We start from the raw sequence: 19101 nt of genomic DNA on the forward strand, positions 1-19101 counted from the left end.
GCCTCCTAGGGCCCATCATAATAGTGTGCACTGGGGCCCATTGTAACTACTTTACGCCACTGGTTCCACCATTGATATGTGTTGCTTGTATTGGTCAACGATTGGCTTTTATATTAATCACATAAATTTAGCTAGCCTGGCGTAAGTTTAAATCTCAGATTTTAGGGAAACTCACAGACATCACCCCCCTCAGTGTCACAGTCTGCTTCTCTCCCTAACCTGCCCCTGGTAAATTTCCACTCACCTGCACTCTTACTGCCAGCCACACCCATCTCATCAAGGCAACTCTGCTCACCTGCTCAACTCAGCCTGCCACCTCATCAGCCCAACTCCACTCACCTGCTTTCAATCACTGACTGGCTCATTGCCAGATTGTTCTTCAATCTCATGCAAGATATTCCAGCACTCACTCTTGGCTTGATTCCCCGGTACCGACCTTGCTGGTTCCTAACCTGTCTACGTCTTCTGTTTCCCATTAAACTCACCAGCCTTCTGTCCCTGACCACCAGTTCTGCCTCAGCGTCTCTGGTTTCCGTCTGCCTATAGCTGTGTGGTGTTTTCCTGCCACGATGTTTTAAAGTGAGTGTTCCCACCTGCTGTCAGTCACCACACACTGCCTTGTGTGTGTATGTCCCTCTTTTACCTACCTGTCGGCTCATTCCCTGGACCCTGAACCCTGAGACTGTGTATGGGCTCTGAGCTTGAAGAATTAACCGTCTGCTCGTGTTCTTATTACCTTGTGTATAATAAAGGTCATTACCAACTGTCTGCCTGCCTCAGAGTGCTGCATTTGGGTTCAGTCACACCTGTTACACATACACTGGGGCCCATGTAACTACCTTACACCACTGTCTGTCTGCTTGTTTGTATGTTCACGTCTTTTTTCTTACATGTTCCAAATGAATATAAAATATCAATATAAATAAATCTAATCTCACAACCCCTTAAAATGCTACGAGTGGCACGAGCAGTAAATGTGATTTATAATAGTGTATCAGTTATAGGGAACATTTTTCTGCGGAAGAAGTACTTTTACTTTTGATAAAAAGTTCAAAAACTTTTAAAAAGAATTTCAAAAAAATTTGCTCACTTATATAAGTAAGTTTACAATGCAGGACCTTTACCAGAGTATTTTCTTCCACCACTGATTGGAGTGTTTTTTTTTTTGTTTTGTTTTTTTTTAACCCCAGCATTGTTGCAAAGCTCCCCCTTCACACAAACACCACACACTGCTGCGATACACCCCTCCACTCCCTTCACCCCGACCTCTGGAATCTCAAGCCGTCGTACTTCTCATTCAGAGGAAAGGGAGGGAGGGCAGACATGGACAGACGTGCGGTGGAACCCAACTGGATGCCCCGTTTATTTTGTTAGCTGTGTGTGCTGGTGTGAGGATCGCTTTCAGGACGTGTGGGGGTGAAATGTGTATCTTGTCTTAACATAGGTCTTGACTATCTATCCACATAATCTGTGGACATTGAACTGAGGATTACGGAGGATTTGTTCAGAGCAGACTGAGCCTGAACTCAAGTTGTAGATTGTGTTTGTCTGTCTGGAACCCCCTCAGATAGAGAAGGCATGGCCTGTGTTTCAGTGAAGACGTGACTCTCCTTATACATCTATGCGCTGCAAGGCCGTAGCAACAAATCCTTCAAGCCTTCAACAGCTTGAGGAGAAGGAGAAAGAGTAAGATTTGTGTACTAAATTAAGTGAAGGGGGCGGAGGATTTAAAGAAAAGGCACAGGGGGTGTTTCTTGCCCCTCTCTCCCCTTTTCTCTCTCTCTCCCTGCTGGTCTCCTTGGTCACACACATGCACACATCCTCACACACACACAAACACTGACGAGGGCTCAGTCCTGCTATGGCCACCACCACCACCGAGGAGACCTCTCCGGTCCCGGCCACCGTAGCACCACAGCAGCCTGACTTGGAAACTAGCGTAGAACCCGGCTCAGCAGCAAAGCCTGAGCCCAGCAAGGCCCAAGGAGACAGAGAGGAGAAAGAGGATGAGGAAGAGGAGGAAGGCGGTGGAAAAGGGCAGAGTGTGGACCCGGAGTGGGTGGAGGAGAGGTTCAGGATCGACAGGAAGAAGCTGGAGAACATGTTGTATGGTGAGTGAGCTGAGATTTTAAATGTTCTGTCAACACCATGCACCTATAGACTCAATGGTGTTTCCACTGGCACGGTTATCAGCTTAATTCCTCCCTATAAGCTGGAAGTTATTCTGTTTCTGATGCCTATCATGGCCTCCCTGTGTGCTCTTCCTCCCAGCCTCTGTTATCTACCTGACCCTGTGTGCCTGTCAGGGCCTCCAGCTGGCTGCGTCCTTGTTGTCACCATCAGTATAACTGCCATCCACTAAACTCCTGTTGCTGTATCACCGTGATTTATGACCCGCAAAGGCTTATGCATTCAGAAGTCTTTTTTGCTATTATCATTCCTGTCTGGGAAGCAGAGGTAACTGCTTGTGTTATCTATTGCTGTTTGGCAGGTTTATGACAAATGCCTCCACTGTGTTACTGGGGAAACTCTTTTTGTGTGTGTGCTACCGCCACAGACAGAGGCTGATGTTTGTCTGTTTGTCCTCATGCAGACTCTTGATGGGAAAGCTGGAGTGAATTCCAATAACTGTTGGCTGTTTTACTGTGTGTGCATGGGGGGACTGTGCTTATGCGGCTGTTTGAGCAGCGTCAGTCAGGCAGTAAATAGTGTATCTCATTCCTGTGGGTGATAACCTGTCAGACTGCACTTGAGACTTCGCTCTGATAGGCTGAGGAGGGCTTTGTTGTTTTTTTTATTTTTACACATTCCTTCTTGATCTGCAGTTGCTATTTAATTTTTTGGTCGAGTGGGAGGTCTTTGCGTCAGCAGATGCCATTGATGTGATTAGCTGTCTCTAGGCTAATTTGTGGTCGCCCCCCAACCACCACCTTCTCCCTCCACCCCACACTGTTCTCGTCCCATTCCTCAGCTCTGGCCAGCGTATCCCATAGTGACGAGGGCGTTCCTGGGTCCCCCCTCGTACCCTGTAAATGTCACTGTGGAGCGATGGCCTTTTAAAATTGTTTATGTTCCCGGCAACCTCTTGTTCCAGTCGCTTGGCAAATTTCAGACAAGTCAACATTTGAATGTTGACTTTACACACACACGTTTGATACTGAACACTTGTGCTGTAAACAGAGGAATGTTGTGCTGCTGACCAACACGACGTGACAAATAGCACTGCAGGAATTTTGAAACATGTTCTTCATTATCTGTGTGTTCTTCATGTGTGTGTGTCTTTCAGCTCCAAAGCAAGGAGACGGTGAGACAGGAGAGGAGTTTTTTGAGAGAGTGAGTAGAAGTTCACACCTGGAAACATTTTATTCACAAAACCAGAAGAAAATGCAGCCGCTCTCCCTCAGTGAAAGCCACCGATAATCATTAGCGCATAAAGCCTCCTGGTTAAATGTAGCTTACAAATCAGTGAAAGCATCCCTGCCACCATTTTCACATTTGTTCCATACTCTGCGTCCACTGATTACTGGTTTTATGGAGGTGATAATTGCAGTCTTTGAAATGCAAACGAGGCTTTGTATTCTTAGGTCGAAAGAGATCTGCTGTGAGTCTGGATGTGTTTATGTGGCTCACAATGAGAGCTCTATCTTTTCCTTTTTTTCACCACCCTCTCCTATTGTTTGTGCTTCCACAGGTGATGAGAGAAACTGACACTCAGGTGAAATGGCCATCTAAGCTGAAGATTGGAGCCAAGTCAAAGAAAGGTGACTGTGTTTTGTTTCCTTCCTGTAACAGATTGTTCTGTGTTCCAGCTGACTGATTTACCATTTACCATTTACTGTGACACACTCAGATGTGTGGGACTTAAACTGAACTCCTATTTCCATCTAGATCCACATGTGAAGGTAGAAGGGAAAAGAGCCAATGTTCTGGAAGCCAAAAAGATGATACTACAAGTGCTGGAAACCAGGGTGAGAGCTCTGGTGTCAATAACCTACAGATAATGGCATGCTTTTACATGCTTTCTACTTTGCTACTGCTTTCTTATAAAAATAAAATTATTTGGAAATTATTTTTGTTATGAAGTTTAAGTTGACACTTTGCAGCTACTGTGTGCATAAAGCTGGATCTTACTCATGTTGATTCTGCCGCCATGGACATCTGAAAGCAACAGAGTATTGGAAAGTCATCTTCACAAATGACACAGCTGTCTATATGTAATCCAGGTCAACAAGGTGACTCTAAAGATGGACGTGGCGTACACAGAGCACTCCCACGTGATTGGGAAAGGTGGTGGAAACATCAAAAAGGTGATGGAGGTCACATCTTGTCACATCCATTTCCCCGACTCCAACCGACACAACGGTACGGGAGAGAAAAGCAACCAGGTAACAATCTCTATTTATTGAGACACTAAAGCACTGTTTTAATGAACCACTAACTGCTGCTCTGTCAGGAAACATAAAACAACTTAGGGGCTGTGTATCCTCCCGAGACCCTGTGTCCTCATATGAGGACATCATATGTTGGGTTTACTCGACTCTATACGTCATTCGACTTAACTTAGACCTGTTGTCCTTGTTTGTGGACACTTTTTGTGACTAGTGGTAGTAAGAGCACAATACACTAATCCATGTAAAAACAAGATGGCAGCCATCTCTGCCCAGTCAGTCTACAGCTGATCCCAACACAAAAGTGGACCCAGGTAAAAACCTAATCAGATTTTATGGCTGAAACTTATTTATTTATGATTAATAATGTTTATAGTTTGATATGGCAACAAATTTGACCAATTTTAGCAACAGTAACAAGATAAGACTGTTAATTAGGAAGTACTTGTTTGAGGACATTGGGACCTAAATATCATTGACAATGTTGAGGTTTTTTTTCTAATTATCAGGCCCTACTGATCCCACATAGCTAGGAAAAATAATTAAAAATGCATACCAAACAAAAGTGCGGGTCTAAAGAAGGTATTGGCAAGAATCTGGCGATATGATACGTTTCAGGAAATACGTTACGTTACGATACGTTTTAGGAAAACTGTCATATTATAAATCAGTGGTTTTCAAACTTTTTGTGCCCAAGGTACACCAACAGGCACATCAAAATCTCAAGGCACACCTGTATATCTTTCTGTGCACAATAGCTTCTGTAGCGTGTGTTATCACTCTTATCACGACGTAAGACAATAAAAATAAGAAAAAATAAGACAGGTAGCTTTCATGATACCATCTACTGACTGTCTTCGCTGGTCCTTTGTTGTAATTTGCTCCGTACAATAAAGCGATCCATTGTCTCACTCACGGCTTTCTCCTTTTAAATGTCATCATCCCTCACACTGGCTGCCAATCAGGGCTTTTGATGTGTCACACACTCATAATTCCCCCGTGTAAACAGTGACAAATAGCTCCCCCTGTGAAGGTTTTTTTAATGAAATAAAGTTAAATTACCTTTTTAAGCTAGAGTTTGCTTCTTTATCAGGAAATGGGTGCGCACAGCATACTGACACAGTCTTAATTAATTTATAACTTTCTGTATAGGCCTTGTTGAATATTACAATAATAATGTGTGGTTATCCCAAAATCCCGTAGCACACTGCCAATTGAGAACCATTGGTATAGAGTACACACCACCACATGCATTAAAAAGTTTACCTTTTTTATTGGAATTTTTTAATCAAATTGATCACAGTCCCTGTAACATCCAACATATAGCACTACTTTTTGTGCAAAGGAATTAAACAAAGGAATTTGCCTGTATCAGTAAAAAATAAAAGTGCTCCTAAGATTCTCTGGGTAAACAATTTGAGAAAATAAAAAAATATATAAACAATTTTAAATCAATATGGTTTCAAGAATCAATACAGTTTCACAAAACATAATATCACGATGCCCAAGAACATCAATATTTTCTTACACTCCTATTAAATATTCATTTGTTTTTCAACTTTTGCCAGGTCTCCATCGCGGGGCCCATAGAAGGAGTGGAGGAAGCCAGGAGGAGGATACGAGTGAGTGGTCACTGTACAGTCTGAGCATAAACTACCCAGGATAGATTTTTTTTATTTGTCTCAAAACTCAATTTCTTAGCTCCTGTCAAGATGCAGCGATCAATGGCATGATTAATAGAACGGCTGGCACAAAGACGACAGGTATATTTGTCAAAAAGCTGCTGTCTGTCTCATATCTCTTTATTCCCCCCTCCTCTCTGTGTCCCCTCTCCGTCACACTCTTTCCCTTGTTTTCAATTCAATCCTCCTTTGTGTAGGACCTGCAGCCGTTGTCCTTGACCTTTGACCTTCCGGTCAGCCTGGTGCCACAGGCTCTGCCAGATGCAGGCTCCCCTCTTATCCAGCAGGTAGTGCAGACTCTGGGGGTCAGCGTGAGCTTCAGGGCCGTGCCACCGCATCCTCAGGCACAACCTAACTTCTATGAAAGCTGCTGCACCATCTGGGGCCTGCAGGGCAACGCAGCAGCTGTCAAGGTTAGCGTCAAACATTTTAAAACTGTTTACAGTTTATAAACATTAGAATGAAGTCAAATGTAGATCGTCATGTATGTATATATCGTCACCTGGCAGAAGGCAACCTGCATCCTGATGGATCTGCTGTTGGGCTCAGAGGTCACAGGCGGTATAGTGAGCAGCCAGATGGACGTCACCTCCCAGCAGCATCTCTTCCTGTTGGGGCAGAACGGAGCTCACTTCCTGAGCGTCATGCATCAGACCCAGACCCAGATCATCCTCCCAGACCTCAGCGCTCCTCAGAGCCCCTCCTCGCTGCTCATCCAGGGCAACCCTGACGGGGTGTGTCTGGCTCGGCAGCAGCTCATGGTACAGTGGGGTGTTTTGTTTTTGTTTGGGTAGCATTGTTCTGAAGAACAGTCCTGAGAGGTAGCCGGTGAATTTGTTTGCTTGCATATGTCAAAATGTATTTTTCACTCTTGTTTCCTGTGTTTTTGTTATTTGTTGTTATTTTACATTCTGTGTGTCTTTGTGTGCACGTCTAGGACTGTCTGCCTGTGTGTTTGATGTTTGACATGCGTGAAGACGGCGAGGCAGATGCTTGTAAGCTGGCTCAGATGATGCAAAACCTGGGAGTCTTCATTAGTGTCAAGCCCAAAGTAAAACAGACCAGCAAGGTACAACTTTATCTGTGTAGCTGTGTTGCTTTGTCCTTGTTAGAATCCCCCTCCCCACTGTCTAAAATGAAATGCTAATTTTGTTGTTTTGTTGGCCACCACTCTCATCTTTTTGAATTCACTTTCTATCTAGGACTACACTCAGCTTGTGATTGCTTATTTCATATGCACTGGATTAAATAAGAAATGTCTATTGAAATATTTCTTGAACGTTCACTTTGATTTAGGATGCAAAACTACTCTCCCCTGTAGTCTCCCATGACGCAGTGTTGTGAATACTGATGTCAAACTCTGTATTGGTGTATTTTTCAGTCAGTGGTGGTGAAAGGTCTGGAAAGGAACATCTCCTGTCTTTATGAGGCTCGCCGTCTGCTCCTCGGGTTAGATTCTTGTGAGACTGCCAAGGTAACCGGGTTGACCCCTGACCCCATGCTCGGCAGCAGCGGCCTCACCCACTATTGGCTCAACATGCTGCTGCAGCAACTTCGTCTCTCTGAGCAGGGTGAGCATACACACGTGTATGTATCTGTGTTGAAATGTTTCCATCCAAATTGAACGTTAGTGCATTTAGAATTTCATCGTTCCCAGCTTTTGCCAAAAAAGACATTTTGGCAGACAGCAGTGCGTACTGCTGCTTTGCCCCTCCCTCCCACAGATCCAACCTGGGGACACTGAGATGAATGTAATGACAGCAGCCAGTAGATTGCACCAATTTTATGCAAAAACCGAAACAATCAGAATAATTTGACAGATGTTATATTCTCAGAATAGAATATATACTATGCAAACAGCTTTAAGTACAGTTAACTGAAAAGAGAAAAACAAGATCATCTAACCATAAGTGCAGCAGTAACTCTTCTATAAGGGGAGACATTTTTTCATGCACTAGTTTGGACTCTTTTGCTTCCATAGAATTTGTTCTTTCAGACCAGGGGTCAGCAACCTTTACTACAAGAGCCATTTCTGGTCCAAAAAAAAAATGAAATCTGTCGGGAGCTGCAAAATATATTTGAGCCTTATAATAAAGGTAACACAGCCTTATTAAGTCTAAATAAGCTTATCAACATTACTAATAGGTCTAATCATTAATATGTTTTACCATTAGGAGGCTAGTCTGGTGTAAGATATTTATGTATATTTGGTACCTTGCAGCGAAAGTAAACAGATCTGTCTATGCACTATGAATTCAATATTTTCCTCCAAGACTTTTCCTTTCTTGATTTGAAATCCACAGCAAGCTTCACTAAAGAGACTCAAGACAAGCCAATGCTCTCGATGTTTGGCAAAATTTAGAATAAAAAGCACCAGGCTGCAGACATCACTATGACTCACATTTAGTTGACAAACTCTTAAATCATTTTTTGAATTTGTTGTAGGCCTATAGTTATAAAATTCTTACAATTGGGTAATGTAAGAATCACTGTAGGCCTATAACAATGATAAATGAAAATTGAAATGTTCAAAAATAACCGTGATTCATTTCCATGTTGCCTAATGTTTTGGTCAAAGTCACAGGGAGCTATTGGAGAAGAGCTGCATGTGGTTCTGGAGCCACAGGTTGCCTAACCGTGTTTTAGACCAAAGACTGCATAACATACGGACATGAGCTACCATGACTTCATTAGTTAGTTTGTGGACTCCTGTTTGAAGCCTCAAGTTAAGCAGCTGTTGCCATCTTGTTTTTTGGAGCCAGAGGTGACCATATATGCAAGAGATGATGGAGCTGTGGAGGAGTGAGGGTGGATGTGACTGTGTTGATGCCTCACAGACAGCCTGTCACTCAAAGTGTCGCTGCCCTTAATAATATATAACTTTAAGCCCTAATAAAAAGTAAATGTATGAGTCATGTAAAAAATTCACCCCCGTATAGCTGTCATGAACAGGGAATTGAGCTATAGAGACCAAAACTGTTTTTGCACCAGGCTGTAAACATGTTTATATATGCTGTAAAGTTGGGCATTTTGACATGGGGGTCTATGGGGACTGGAGGCAGCCTCAAGTAGTCATTAGAAGAACTGCAGTTTTTGGCACTTCTATGTTGGCTTCATTTTTCAGCCCTGAGGCCGCTGCTTGTTTTATACAAGTGGAAATAAAACATACAAAATACATTTTAAGGTGTTTATTTTAGTTCAGATTTCAGTTTGCAAAAAGCACATATATAATTAGATAATACCTCACTGACATATTTTAACATTAAATTTCAGAAAACTTAATGTAAGTAATCAGCTGGGGAAGTTTCATGGTGATATCTATTAGTTCAAAGTTTCACCCCATTTGCCTGTAGTGCCTGACTTGTGGTCTAAAAATGTATGAAATTTTACAACACATATCCTTCAGGCCATTTCTTAAAATTAGTTTTTTTTTCCTCGAACTCTGGACCAAACATGTCTATTCCAGTAGAACTTACATATGCTAAACTTTCCAGTTTTATTCCTGTCTATATTCTGAAGGTTCCTAAAAAACTGGCTCGCCAAAGGGTCCAATCTGGCCCACTAGATGACTTAGTGCACCTAGTATTGATGCATTTATAGGCTATAGGCTAAGAGATGCCAGGTTTCAGGAGTAAGTTAAAGTAGCCTACTTCATGTAAAATACTGCCTCAGAGGCATTTCCACTCTGACCAGAATACACATGTTTGAAATAACAATGAATACTTAGTGTGGTCATATTTAGAGATATTAAACATTGTGCAAAAAGTTGTCAATAAGCAGCTTCAGTACAAAAGAATCTGTATCAGACCTCTATCTTAAAACAACATTGTTGAAACCCTCCTGCAAAGGCTCTACCAAACTTTTGATTTGTAAATGGATTGGAAGGCAGAAAATAACTTAACCTGCTTTACTAATAGCTGCCACCTTAGTTTGGTGTGGTGATGTCAGCATTACTACACAGGAGTGGACATATTGATCAGCTGTTTTGTAAATGAATGATTGTTTCCAGAATGTACTTGTACGTCTTTACACTAGTAGAAAGGGAAACATTCGGAGGTGTCGTTATTTACAGGTTTTATGCAATGGTTTTACTGGTCCGGCCCACTGGAGATCAAACAGGGCTGTATGTGGCCCATGAACTAAAATGAGTTTGACACTCCTGATTGAAAGCCTGAAGATTACATTTTCAGAAAAGTTGTTATAAAAAATAATTGACTTAATGTATGTAATTAACTGGGGAAGTTTTTTTTGATGATATCTATTAGGTAAAACCTTTTCACCTGTAGTGTCTCCCGGTTTACTTCTGCTTCACACTTAATGCTGCATTTGTGTCGCCTGTATATGTGGTTTTATTCAGTATATTATTTTGTTCTTGGGTTTTTTTTCTGGGGCAGGAGACAGTACAATTCTGATAACCATATGTTCCAAATTCTGTAACCATAACTGTTTTGTGCAGTTTGTCTTTATCAATACAGCACCTTTATCTATATCCGCTGTTTGTTGAATCTCTTTATAAGTCAGTGTTTTTCCCCGTTTCTGGCATTTCTATTCAGGCTGTGTTTTATTCACACAGCTAAAATAAGCAGTGGATGGAAACTCTGCTTTAACCCGCATTCAAAAGGAATGTGTTGTTTTACTCACTATCACGTCCCCCTCGTATTGATCAGGCTCTGTGCCAGCTCCCACTCCAGAGGTGCTGACTGGTACTAAGCCCCGCCCCTCACCCCCACCAGGTCTCACCCCTCATGCTGACGAGGGGAGGACAGGACTGAAGGGGACAGACAGCCGGCCACTGGAGAAGGTTTGTCACTGTCTCCAGCCAAACTGCTATCAGTACAAAACACAGATTAACCTCAGTAGTAATAAACACCGAGCACTGAATTCTACTTTGTCCTTCAGATCCTAGAAAATGAGGACCAGTCTGGCCAGTCAGAGGATGAGAGCTCTAAGGTCATGGAGATGTCATCATCTGAGGCGTGTGATTCAGTCAGCAGCATCAGCAGGATGGGATCGCTGGGACGGAGAGGGAGTCTCCAGAGTCCTGAGATCACTAAGATTTTTGTCCAGGGGAGACGCCATTCAACTGGCCAGGCGCTAACACACAGGTGAGCGGTCAGTGATAAAAAAAAAAATTATATATTGGTTTTTTTTTTTTTTTGGATAGGCCCAGCTGAATATTGCAATAATCCCACTGCACACCTGGATTGGCATCACAGTACACCAGTGTGCACCGGCTGCAGCACATCATTTGAGAAACATCGGCTTAGTCAAAGAGCAGGTGCCACATATACAAAGGCAATGTCCTCGCCACAGCGGCCGCAAGTTCGACTCCAGGCTGCAGCCTTTTGCTGCATGTCATCCCTTCTCTCTCCCCCTTTCACGCTTAGACTGTCCTATCCAGTAAAGGCAAAAACACCCCCAAAAAACAGTTGTTTTTGTCACTTGTGAGGTTATTGTTTTGTCTTACATAGATTGCCTGATGACTTACTGTAAAGTCAGCCTGAGTGTAATTCAAACCAAAATCAAAAACCAAGTCACAACCTAAAAATAAATGCTTGACCTTGTGGGGACCAAGGTTTTGTCCCCAGATGGAGGATGAGTCCCCACAATGACTGTAAACAGATTGTTACCCCCTACAGCAGGGTCGATACACACACACACACACACACACACACACACACACACAGATACTTACACACCTGCATGTGCCAGATCTGTCAAGAATCTACAAATCTTGCTAAACCTGACTAAGAGAAAAGAAACCTTATTGACCTCATCTGTATTTTCCTTTTCGCTGAGTCTCTGTCCTTTTTGCGGTTCTCTGGATAAAAAACACTTTGCTGTGCAGTTTTAATGGAGCATCTCTCCTTTAATAAAATCCATAATTATACACCATCACCACACTGTCTTTGAAAACCCTCCTATAATGTTGTATTTCTGCTGTTGCTCTCGGAATGAAAAGTGTTGATAAGCCCTCCAATGTTGGACAGAGCCATCACAGTTTAACCTAACCTTGTCTTTCCATCTGTGCGTGTGTCTCCTGAATGTGCCAGATTGCTGAACGTGGAGACTGAGGGAGGGAGGAGTGAGCGGAGGAACAGCCTGAGGAGAGATGTGACGCTGGCTCAGGATGTTCGCGCTGACTCATCCAAGGCTGAGGTGAGGAAAAACAGGAATTGCAGGTCTCTTTATTTTTATTTTTTGCCTTGCAAACTGATGCATCCATCTCTACAACTTTATTTGTCTACAAGTAAATCTCAGTGGAAAGACAATTCAGTCTTGAACCCCTCAAGACTTTGGACCCTCAAGGTTTGACAGTGTTTTGGAGATAATGACTTGTAGAAGAGGAGGGTGTACGAAAGAATGAGGACATAAGATTTAATGCCTCACAATCCTGTTCATAAAACTGTAGATGACAAGACTAAAAACAGCAGGAACACTTCATTTGTGATGTTATGTAACCTATTGATTTGCACATCCCTGACCCTGGTGCAATTTGATTTTGAGAATCGATTTCTGTGTTTATTTGCTTCCCTTCTTATTTGTCATCTCTCACTCTGAAAGGTTACTGAGCAGAGGATTAACAAGTTTACCGCCACAGCAGCAGGAAGTGTTAGCCCCCACCTCTGCCTCTGCTCGGTAACCAGAGAAAAAATAATTCAATTTCATGCATTATTTACCCACTCTATTTCCTGTTGGTGCTTTGTAGGATTATGACTATGAGAGGAAGAAACTGCTGGCAACCAGAGGTTAGTGCTCCTAAATGTTTAATATTTCTTTCCTGTCTTTGGGTTTAGAGAGCTCTGCTCAGGCTTCTGCAGAGCAACAGCAACTATTAGGGCAGTGCTAAGCAAACATTTCTTTCTTTTATTGATCTATAGTTGGTGTATGCTGCAGACAGATATATTAAAAACACATTTTGCTGGAGGATTCGGCCCAGCATACTTCCTGTATATTGTTTTGCCCGTCAAACAGCCGCCTATATACAACCAAGCTGTTGTTTTTGGAGCTGAACTAGACACAGATTGGAAAAGCACTTAAAGTCAGCTCCTCAAACAACACTAGATCAAGTGAATCATTGAGTTTAAGTGCACAACTTTTTGGTCATATTGTTGAGAAAACATGATTTAATGTCTTATGATTATCCAGGATGAAGTAGCCTATTTAGTCCATTCAAGTATGTTATGGAAGCAACGCATTAATATCCCGAGCAGAGGCAGGCTTTTGATAGAGGGGGCCCATTTCAGTGCCGCTCACTGCCAAGACAACTGATGAAGGGGACCTGTTTATGGGCTGCACACTGCCAAAGTTATAATAGAGTAGCACTGGCACTCCCACTTAATTCACATGGGGCAGATACACAATGCAGACAACACACACGGGCATGCAGTCGAAGTTGTGTGTGGGCCCTTGTACGCACACATGCATGGATGGACACACGCACACATGCATGGATGAACACACACACACACACACACACACACTGAGGAAACAGTGCCTCATCCATCATGCAGAATGAGAGATACTGGGAAGATCTGCAGCCAAATGGTACTAAATTCCCTCAGTGTTGCTTTATGGGATTATGAATTAGCAGTTTGAATGGGCCATCTGCCTCACAGTCATTAAGACACCCATATGCCAGTATATGAATGGGACATTTACTCACACAAACAGACACATACCACACAAATGACAACCCACCAGTTATAATCCTATTGATATCACACTCTTTTGAGTGCTGTTAATTTTTTTAATTTTTTTTTTATCACACATTCACACATGGATCCTGTCCTGCTGCCAGAAGAGGCCCAGGGTCACTTGTTTGTTATTTGAGAGTGTGTATGTGTCTCACCCTCAGCAATCTGAGTTCTATTAAGTATGCCACATGCTGGCAAGGAGAGGCACTTTCGTGATTCATTATTTAACACCTGAACCCAGCTTGTCCAATTCAGACTATCAGACGAGATGTTGAAAACCTGCAATGCATTTTCATGATGGGCGGACTGAGGCTGTATGCATTGTTGTGTGCCACAAAAAGCATCTATTTTTTTTTTTTTTACTCGGTGCAGCTTGTGAGGAGAGCTTTTAGAAAGTGTGCGCTCTTTCAGATCTCTATCTTTTCTCCTTTCTTTTCAGAATTCATGCGTGTTATTCCTATGATCTAAAAGGTCCAAAAAATATTTGTAAACATGAACAACTCTACTGAATCCAAAAGCTAGAGTGCTTACACTCAAATTTGTGATGTCATAGGGTACAAGGTCTGGACCTGCTCCACAGACAGGAATGCTCTGAGTATATGGGAGCATTTTCTGTTTCAGCACTGAGTACACTAGAATAAAGGAAAACAAACATTCTGTGGGTTCACAAAATCAGGCTCCCATTTATTGTCTATGAAGCAGCTCCAGACTTTATACCCTATGACATCACAAATTTGAGACTTCTCTGGTTTCTGGCTTTGAGAGAGTAACTCATGTTCACAAATATTGATTGAACTTTCCAAGGCTATGGAAATCATATATTGGAATTATTAATTTAGGTGGTGCTCCCCTTTAAAACTGCTACAATCCGTATTTCTAAATTAACAATGGATCAGATTATTAAGTGTAATGCAAAATGATTGCAGCCATCTTGCTACCCATGTGAGTTCCCCAGCACAGATGCACAGATTCAGCACTGCGTCTATTTGCAATACTTTTATTGACTACTGCCCAGCACACAACAACAAAATCAATCCTCAACATGTGCCTACAGCTGCCCGGTTCCTCCAGCACATGTCTCCCAGTCTATTCAGTTTTAAACCAAAAACTCAGGCAGTGTCCCTCTCCTCAGTCTGGGCCACAGTCCCCAAATGCCAGCAGACTACTGCATGACCAAGGGACAGATGTAATCAGAACAAACCAGCAGCAGCTGTGTCAGTCAACTCACCTGGTACCAATCTCATGAGCCATCCCCCCCACACCTCTCTCCTGCAGCTGATTACTAACTACACCCACCTCAACGGTGATGCTCATAGTGACAAACCCACAGGGAACACCGCAGTTCCCCTCAACACTACAGTACAGTTTAGTATCTTTCAACTTAATGTTTTGGTTTTATGTAACTTTACTGTTTCACTCTCACCACATCTCATTAGTTTTGCTTCCAGGTGCAACAGGCAGTTGATTTTAGCAGAAGGCTCTAATAAGTCCACCACAAGTTTCCTTCCCAACGCTTAACTGCAGACAAAGTTAGCAACTAACTGGTAAACTTGGTAGAACATTTAGCAGCTGAAGAGCCAGATATTTCTCTCAGGAGCTGGCAGGGAGCAAAACAGCTGAAAGAGGAGTAAATACTGGATTTACTTTCAACAAATGGACAGAAACTCAACTCTGAAATGAATGCTAGTATCACTCCACGTCTGCTCAATGTGTAAATGAGCAAATGTTCATGCTAACACACAAGGTGATGAGCCTGTATCAGCAGTGGCTCAAAAAAAATAGTTAAAGCAGGTTTTAAGTCTATATTTTCCTCTGTGTGTTTTCATGTGTGTTGTCAGCCATGCAGAGGAAGCCTGTGGTCACGGAGGTCCAGACACCCACAGACACCTGGAGTGGCCTTGGCTTCTCCAAGTCCATGCCAGCTGAGGCTGTCAAGGAGCTCCGCAACATCAGCCGACGCAGCTACAAACCCTACCTGAGCATCAGCAATAGTCAGCAACAGGTACAAATGAGCATCATGCTAACTTAAAGGGGTAGTTCAGCCCAAAATCAAACATACACAGTTGTCCTCTTATCTGTAGTGCTGTTTATCAGTCTAGATTGTTTTGGTGTAAACTGTTGAGTGTTGGAGATGTCAGCTGTAGAGATGTCTGCCTTTTCTCAAATATAATGGAACTAGATGGCACTCAGCTTGTGGTGCTCAAAGTGTCAAAAAATACACTTGAAAAACTCAACAGCAATGTCTCTGTCCAGAAATCATGACGAAGATAATCCACAGACTTTGTTGTGAGCAGCTTCATGTAGGGACTATTTTCTTTCTACCGAACTACACCTACCAACTGTATAACTGCACAGAAGGAAGCGTGCCTCTACTGCTAGCTCACCTCGCACCACTGAACTAGCTAACAGTACAGCTCACCTGCGGACGCCATCAATGTTTACATCTCGCACTGTCACGAGCACAAGCCTCTTGTCCATGAGTAGATGCACGTTTCCTTCTGCGTGGTGATGCGGTTGGCGGGTGAAAGGTAGAAAGAAAATAGTTCCTACATGAAGCTGCACACAGCAGGGTCTGTGGATTATCTTGAGTGCCTTTTTCAAATGTATTTTTTTGGCGCTTTGATCACCACAAGTCGAGTGCCATCTAGGTCCATTATATTTAAGAGAAGGCAAACATCTCTACGGCCGATATCTCCAACACTTGACAACTCACACCAAGACAATGTAGATAAGACATACGAGCAAAAATATGTATTTTTGATTTTGGGGTTGAACTCTCACTTTATTTTTTTCGTGTAACAAACAGAAATAAAATTGACCTCCCACTTAGCGTGTTGCATTCTGATGGTTGATTTTACCTTAAGCTTTGACTTCTACACTTCTGCTGAACTGGCTGAATTCTTTTAAGCTAGCCAAAGCACTTTTTTGTTGCAGTGCGGTAAAACAAGCACCCCCCACTGCGGCCCACTAACACAGTCTCATTTATTGGTATTGCTCTCTAACAGTTTAGAGCATTTATCTCACTGTGTGGTAAGCACTGCCAATTTGTACGCTCAATTACCTGGGGTCTGATACCATCGCCTCAGTCAACACAGCCACTCCTCAGCAACCTGTTCACCTGAGCTTTTTCAGCTCATCTCCTCGGCTCTTTAAAAGCCTCCTGAATGGCTGCTCTCTGACTGCTCTGTAGCCAGTGATGGATAATCCGACTCACTCAGGTTAATAAGAGCAAGAGGCATTCCCCCAATAAGTTCAATTTTCTTCTGAGACCCAGACAGCTGGGAGGAAGCATTGGCTATGCCCGCTGCATTGATAATTTCCAGTGAGAAAGTGCTACTATCAGGTCAGCCAACAGGGGCAAATGAGCTTTCTTATTAAATCTTTAGATCTAAGGATGTCTTATGTCCACTGAAACCCTCCTACGCAACAGAATATGTGATCACTTGTACCCGTTTGCCTTCTGACCTCTAGCACTGACAAAGAGACGAGAGATGAAAGAGGGGGATAGTGACAGAAGTACAAGGTGCTGCTGTGAAATGTTCGCAGATGAAAGTAACACTAGTTAATATTTAATGTTGTTACAATTTCTGTCTCCTTCTAGTCTTGGGCAACTCAGGTGGGAAAGGTGTGTAATGGGAGCGACTGTGAGAACTGGAGGGACAGACGTGGATCCACATCGTCATCCCTGCCTGTCTCTTCCTCCTCCTCCTCCTCCTCTTCTGCCTCCTCCCCCTCCTCACCCCCGTCTACTTTCTCTTCTTCCACCTCCTCCTTCCCTGCATTTGCATCCTCGACGAATAGAAGCAGAAATGACAAACCCTGTAAGTCCTACATATTTGTGTGTTTTTAAAGGGGACCTATGATACTTTTCCTGATTTTCTGTCAAACATATAATGTTACAATGTCGGATGTTCGTATTTAACAGGGGCAAATAACATAAACCTCAGGCTTTAGACTGTTCTGAATACTGTTTCCAATGTTTTTTCTAATTTGACAACAAGCTGATGTCAGCTCATAACAGAGACCCTTTTAGGGCTGCCGTCACAATGACATCATTTTATTGGCTGGAGGCAAAACAAGACTCTCCACCACAGGGCTGTAGGCTACATGGGAGACTTAAAATGTCACGTTGTTGTGTTATTGGGTGCTAGAATAGAAGGAGTCATGGCTCAAAACTTTAATTTTATTTAATTTATTATTTTATCAGGCTAGGGAAAAAGTATTTACTGGTGTGGGGATGAGTAACGTTATGTGTATTAAGGGTTTTCATGTCCACCTAATCAGAAATTGGGCCGGTATTAAGAGGAATGTTAGATTTCTCTGTAATGCTAACTTTTTAGCACCTCAGCTAATGTCAGCTACGATAGCAAAACAAACTGGAGGAAACCGTTTAAGTGTTGTCCTCCATTGTAAGATCAACAACAAAGCTTTAGCAATCCTGACAAGCGTAGGGGTCGGCCAGTCTGGTCCCGTTGGTCAGTGTTTACTCTTTAATGGAGCTCTGCTGCTCCGTTTCCCCAGACAGAGTGCCAAGATTGCACTCTCCCACTCCGAGAGTGCAGTGCTCTGGATAACTGAACAGTACATTCAGACAGCACTCCAAATTTTTGAATGTTCCAATTTGTGCCAGAGTCTGCTTCGGCACTCTGAATGAGTATTTCTGAATGCACCACTCACATCATCTTCCTCTATTGTCTTAAACAAGCCAACAGAACTTGCTAGCTAGCGCTAGCTAATGTCCGTGGAGGATTGTTTTGCCTCCAGCTAAGCCCCGCCCACCAAAAAAGTCATATTGTTTACTAACAGTAAAAGGGTCATCTGCTCCAGGCATGCTACTGTAAGTTTTTACATTATGTAGCCTATGCCGTTGCATGTAGCTACATGCTAATATCAGGGAACCCCGTAATTTTGGTTGCAGATTTTGGTTATTTCTTCCTAGTCTCACCACCAGACAATCAGAGATCTCCGCCTTCTGATAGTCTGGGGACACTCCTTTCTAAAGTGTGTTTAACACACTGGCGAAAACGGCCGGCAACAAAGCAACGCCTCTTGCATTTTTGAAAAGGACACGCCTTCTCGGAAATGTGCGCTCCTCCTTTTCTCGTCCGCAAGGAGCTTGAAAATGGATGCCAAGAGATTAAACTGCGTTTTATCAAACGTGTTCTCATCCATGAAGAAAATATTTTTTCCAGCGGATGTCTTAGTTACAACATGATTGAGCTAACTGGAGTAGTTTCATGTCATATCCGACAACGGGAGGCTTTTAACAGATGACGTCCTGATGTTAGCTTTGCTGCTAGTGTTAGCTGTCCCTGTCAGCTGCAGCCACTGATG

At 42.9% G+C, this 19101-nt stretch overlaps 1 protein-coding gene across 2 annotated transcripts in view; it reads left to right on the top strand.

Annotated features, from left to right (window-relative positions):
• Positions 1-1326: 1326 nt before the first annotated feature.
• bicc2 (bicaudal C homolog 2) overlaps positions 1327-19101 on the top strand; it is a 19704-nt gene continuing 1929 nt past the window's right edge. Inside the window, exons 1-16 of one of the 2 annotated variants that reach the window (XM_050042359.1) lie at positions 1327-2111; positions 3287-3333; positions 3692-3761; positions 3889-3968; positions 4224-4385; positions 5957-6010; positions 6268-6483; positions 6580-6831; positions 7008-7139; positions 7452-7641; positions 10804-10871; positions 10970-11175; positions 12124-12229; positions 12780-12819; positions 15606-15769; positions 17369-17588. In XM_050042359.1, the coding sequence (XP_049898316.1) occupies positions 1862-2111; positions 3287-3333; positions 3692-3761; positions 3889-3968; positions 4224-4385; positions 5957-6010; positions 6268-6483; positions 6580-6831; positions 7008-7139; positions 7452-7641; positions 10804-10871; positions 10970-11175; positions 12124-12229; positions 12780-12819; positions 15606-15769; positions 17369-17588 (2257 nt within the window). In that variant the 5' untranslated portion in view covers positions 1327-1861. Of the gene's footprint in view, positions 2112-3286; positions 3334-3691; positions 3762-3888; positions 3969-4223; positions 4386-5956; positions 6011-6267; positions 6484-6579; positions 6832-7007; positions 7140-7451; positions 7642-10737; positions 10872-10969; positions 11176-12123; positions 12230-12779; positions 12820-15605; positions 15770-17368; positions 17589-19101 lie in introns of both variants that reach the window. The other variant, XM_050042358.1, reaches the window with a different exon arrangement.

This window comes from Epinephelus moara, chromosome 4 (genome assembly GCF_006386435.1).
Source record: "Epinephelus moara isolate mb chromosome 4, YSFRI_EMoa_1.0, whole genome shotgun sequence".
NCBI classification, from domain to species: domain Eukaryota; kingdom Metazoa; phylum Chordata; class Actinopteri; order Perciformes; family Serranidae; genus Epinephelus; species Epinephelus moara.